Consider the following 5,287-nt stretch of genomic DNA (forward strand, 5'->3'; position numbering starts at 1 on the left):
GGAAAGAAAATTTCTCTCCCAGGACAGTTGCCTAGTGCATCTCTCAGTCCTCTCAAAGATGGCTTCACAGAGGTAAGTTGTAGTCACTTCTTTGCCTTGGTAAAAACAGATTATGATGTTCTATTGATTTTCTGCCTCTGCTGGTTCATGTGGAAGCAAACCTGAATGGTGTAACTTTCCTTTTTTCCTTTCAATAAGGTTCAGCTGTCATCAGTTAATCCCACGGCCACATTACCCCCTGGGTCAGCAGGACTTGAACAGAGTCTTTCAGGACTTTCTATTAGTTCACCCTCAACTACTGTCAGTAATGTTCTCAGTACAGGTTAGTATGGAAGTAACTGACTTCTGAAATATGGGGGTTCTTGACTTTTTTTGCATTCACAGATGTTTCTACCAACTTAATAGAAGGCAGAAGAGGAAAGAAAATGTTCTCTTTCCCAAACTTCTCAACAAGAAAGGATGGAGTACTGTAATTGTGCCCTACTTGCTCACAAAACAATTGCAAACAACTTCCATCAGAAATATGACGCGTATTATTTAGAATACTATTCTTCTTCATTGCCATTTTATGGTTAAGGCAAATAGTAGTTCTCCTGTAAACAGTTATTTATTTGTACACCTTCAGGAAGGGAGCTGAAGTGTTGTGTGCTTAAAATTAATGTTGTTGTCCTGTGTATGCCACCAGGTGTTCCAACAGTTCCATTATTACCACCACAAGTCAGTCAGTCCCTCACCTCTGTGCCACCAGTTAACCCAGCGACAACGTTACCAGGTGAGTAGGGAGAAGTTTATAAAACATCTTTGAAACGAAATTCCTAAGGAAGCAAGTGAAGAGAGCTATTTTTTTCTGCTGCTTCTGGGGGGCAAGAGGGTATAACTTCATACAACTTACACATGTCATGTTAAAGCTATCTATACCACCTCTACAATGTTAGGATTTGGGGTTGGTTGGTTTGTTTTGTTAGAGTATGTGCACAGCATGTCTGTAGCCCAGAGGACTGAGATTGCAACAAAGTTTACAGTCATTTCCCCTTTAGGGTCCCCTGCACAATAGATAGAGTTCAAAATTTCTCAGGAAGTTATTAGCCTTGCTGTTTGCAACATTTCTGGAGTTGATATATTGTTACTTTCCACAGTTCATAAATTGGATGTTGCAAAACACTTTTGCAAATAGCTTCACGGTTTCCAGTTTATCCTTTGCAGTGGAACATCATGACTGAAGAAAGATCTGAGAAGGCATGTCTTGCCTTTCTGCATTCGTGTCACCCATAAAACCTCCAGTTCAGGAAGTTCCTTTTTAATACCTAGCTTGGTCATTCTTTCTAGTATAGAGGGCTAAGAACAAAGATCTGTGTGTTGCAGCTACTGTCCTGAATTATTTAGTAATTTAAACTGGCATACAAAAGTAGAACTCTGTCCACAAAGTGGTGTGCATTATTTGCTGATAATGGTGAACGTTTCAAGCACTAGTATTCCAGAATAATTCACAGTGGGAAATATGAGGATTGTATAAGATTTTGCTGTGTAATTGGTGCACTGGTACAGGACTCAGTCATGCACTCCAGACATGAAGGACTTGTTTTGTGTGCTGTAAGATAGGTGTATAAAGATGTGTCCAAGAGTTTTAAGTCACACTTGGAGGAATGCTCTCTAACATAGAAGGAAATGTGTAGTAGAGTGAAGGGCATGCAAAAGGGCAAAGTACTTTAATCTTGTACTGTTTAGAGAAAATAGGTAAAACTTCAGAAGTTCAGCTCCTGTTAAGGTCCTCTTCTACCCCAGCCCCTTACTCACCCTTTCCCCAAAATCCACCAATACAAATTTTCCTTTCACCTTGTTCTGTGAATGCTGCACTTGCTTTGTTGAGAGCTATCAGAGTATTTTTGTGCAGTTTGCATGGCCATATAGTGAAATTCTAAATATTAAATGTATAGGTTAAAATTTGACTGTGTTTGTATGAAGTTCATCTGTTTGCAGATTTAAAAAAAAAAAACTCAAACCAAAGTTCCTTGTAGCTGAGCTGAAAGCTCTTTGAGTCTAATTATGTCAGCCTTTGTGCCTAATGAATTCACAGGTAGGTAAAGATGACTGGTTTTTAATCAAAATCCCTCTACTGTGGCCTTGCTTTAAGACTTTTCTCCTCTCTGTCTTATTACAGTACTATCAACAGCTTATTTCAGAAATAGCCTTCTCTGAGCTAAACACAAAGTAAGAATAGAGCTTGTGTTCCAGAAATGCAGCTTTTGTGAAACAGGAAATTCAGGAGGGGAAAGATGTTCCACAGCAAACACAACGAGGGAAGGCCGTGTGTTGTGTTCATTATGTTTCTCTTCTCAGTTCATCCTGACTTTCGAAGTTACTTTGTCTTGCCTTTTCTAGATATTTTTGTGTTTTTAATTCTAGTTACAAATTAAGTAGAAAAGAAATAGTAATCAATATTAGAGACCAGTAATAACTGTGTATTTCATCCTATGATTATTGTCTGCTGTGCAAATTAGGAATGGAGGGCTTCTGTATGGTGCTGTGGTGAAATAACTGCCTTTGTTAAAGCTGAACTTAGAATACAAACCCACTAATATAAGATTCTACTTTCCTCAGAAAAATCTGAGAAGTTGGGATTATGTGTTTGCTGGTACAGACTTTCTGCTATAAGTTGCACAGTGAAAATGGATACCTAAAAGTTGAAACTTGGGTGAACTTGCATTCATCAAGATGTAAAGCAATGTAAATTATCAGTAAGATCTCCAAAACGGATAGCTAAAAAGTGATTCTAAGTTTTCAGCTATAACTTTTCCACTCTTCTCTTAGGTCTGATGCCATTACCAGCAGGACTTCCCAACCTGACTGATCTGTCCAAACTTAATTTACCTGCACCACACATTGTCCCAGAAATTGTGCAGCCCGGTATGTCCTTCTGCAAACCAAAATGCTGTAATAGTGGGTCAGTCCTTGATGATCCTTGATGCTGTCAGTTAGAGCCAGTCATCTAGTGGAGTCCTGAAGAAGATGAATTGAATGAGATGAGAGTTCGCAGTAGCGCCCCATTAGGTAGACAAGGAATATGTCTTTAGATAAACTAATTATAAACCTGTGTCTGTACTTAGTTGTTTCACCTTATATTACCTGATTTATGGTCTCAAAAGGGATTGTGCCAAGAATGAAGTATACAGTTTTATGGGTAGAAGAAATTGTGAGATGTTTCCTTGTTTGCTAGGTGAGGCAAATGAAGCACCCTGACTGAATGCCAGCAGTAAGAACTAGTAAATACTAGATTTATGGTTTTGAGTTAAACAAAACTGCTGAAGGTGCACATGAAGCAGACAAAAAGAAATCGGAGGCTCATATAGAATAAGGTTCTTGTTAACTTCTTGTTTCTGGCAGTTTCATTGAATGCCAGAAAAATCTAGTCATCAGTATTAATGCAATAAATACGCAATCCTCAGGGGAGATTGAAGCAAACTTGAGTTTGTTCTGATCTTCAATTCTGAAATTTGAGCAGTATCAGGCTTGAAACTAGCTTGCCAAGTCAGTGCTGCACGTATGTCATGCTCGCACGAAGTTCTAAAAGGTTCCTCCTCTCCAGGAGTAAATAGGAAATTAGAGATGATGAAAATGTTAAGCAGATGGAGAATCTCTCCTGCTCTGTCTGTGGTATGCAGCAGCTCACACTGCCTTTTGATTTTTCTTCCCCCCCCACCCCGTTTTCTCCTTAGGTTTGCCATCCCTTCCCTCCCTGCCGCCGCTGAATCTAATGGAAATAACACCTCTGTCACTACCATCCAAATGTGTTCCTCTGCTTCCTTTGGTCACAGAGGCATCTACAGTGCCTACAGATTTGCTTCCCTCCATTACTCAAGCCGGAAGCTTTTCCGTGAACCCTGGCGCTACTGTAAATGTAGAACAGACCTCGACGCTCACCTTGGATAGTACTACCCCAACTTCTAAGGCAACTATTGTTGACAGATCAAGTGAATCCTCTACAGCTAATGAGAAAACATCTGGAGTCACAGATACACAAGCTTCTGAATCATAATTCCAGGTCACTCTGTTGGATTGGCTTGGTATTTATGCAGCCATTGGATACATATTTGAAGAGCAAGCTATCATTAATTTCATACTAGTTTGTACTTAATCTTAGGAGTCCTGTAAATAATATGGAGGTATAATAAAAATAAAAGGGGGTTTATAAAGTGCGTGTGGTGGGAGGGGAGGAAGAGTACTTGTATGTAACCAAAAACCAAGTCAAGGTGGTACATAGAGTTCCACTGCCAAACTTGGAGGTATATGTTTTTACTATAGGCTGATGGCTTTAGCCTGCTAGGCCTGTCCTTGCTCATAATTAGCAATTTTTGCTTCTGATAGAAATGAAGCGGTTCTTGAGTGTGACATTTACGTACCATACTTCTTGTTCTTTGCAAGTATCTTGTTACTACAGTGGGGATGAGAACGTTTAGTCCAAGTTGTACGTTTTAACATCGCAAAACTTCCACCTAAAGATATTTCTATTAAAGTTGCTGAGTGACCTGTTAACTGACATCTCGTTATTCAGCTTGTACACAAATCTTTGGTTTTAAGCTCTTGAGAGGTGCTCAAGCCATGTTTTGTGACTGCTGCTGCGTTGTTTCGTATGCCCACTGTAAAATGGCATTTGGAAGGGAACACAGGAAATTCTAAATGTGGCACACAATTTAGCACTTCATGGCTACTGTAAGACAAATTAATGGATTAAGCATACATACAGCAATAAATTCCTGGTATTTTATCCTTTGTGTGACAAAATAGCACATTTATTTGTTTAATGCTTAAATTCTCATTTAAATGTTTTAAGCTCAGCTCTCTAGCACAGATCATGAGAGGGCTCCCCTCCAGAGGAATGGATCCAAGAGAGAATGCCAGACTTCTTAATGGCAGGCAGGATCAGCACTAGCAGTTAGATCAGTTGCAGCAATGAGTCACGAAATCTGTCTGCATATGATTCATACTTGGCTTTTAAAATTGATGTTCAGGATGATAATTGTAGATTAACTGTAGGTTATACACTTGTATAAACTGCTGCGTGTGCTATATTGCAGGTGATAGCCTTTGCTTCTGGTATCAGGTACAGGTACATGTGGAAAACAATTCTGTACTACTGCAGTCCTTCTATACTACTTATGTTTCATTTCTATGTGTTTGCTACCAGCATATGCAAACTTTAGCCACATCAGCAGGCTGGAGCCAAAGTCTGTTTCAACAGCTACGTAATTGCTTCTGGCAATAGTGTATCTGATCACTGTTTGGAATAGTA

At 39.4% G+C, this 5,287-nt stretch overlaps 1 protein-coding gene across 1 annotated transcript in view; it reads left to right on the top strand.

The window, feature by feature from the left end:
- Positions 1–4,241, top strand: part of GORASP2 (golgi reassembly stacking protein 2, 55kDa) — a 6,963-nt gene extending 2,722 nt beyond the window's left edge. Inside the window, 5 exon segments of the mRNA XM_010012033.1 lie at positions 1–72; positions 199–322; positions 686–772; positions 2,809–2,904; positions 3,714–4,241. The exon segment at positions 1–72 is cut by the window's left edge and continues 30 nt beyond it. Of these exon segments, the coding sequence (XP_010010335.1) occupies positions 1–72; positions 199–322; positions 686–772; positions 2,809–2,904; positions 3,714–4,033 (699 nt within the window). The 3' untranslated portion in view covers positions 4,034–4,241.
- Positions 4,242–5,287: the final 1,046 nt, after the last annotated feature.

This window comes from Nestor notabilis, unplaced genomic scaffold (assembly GCF_000696875.1).
Source record: "Nestor notabilis isolate BGI_N333 unplaced genomic scaffold, ASM69687v1 scaffold7783, whole genome shotgun sequence".
In the NCBI taxonomy this organism is placed as follows: Eukaryota; Metazoa; Chordata; class Aves; order Psittaciformes; family Psittacidae; genus Nestor; species Nestor notabilis.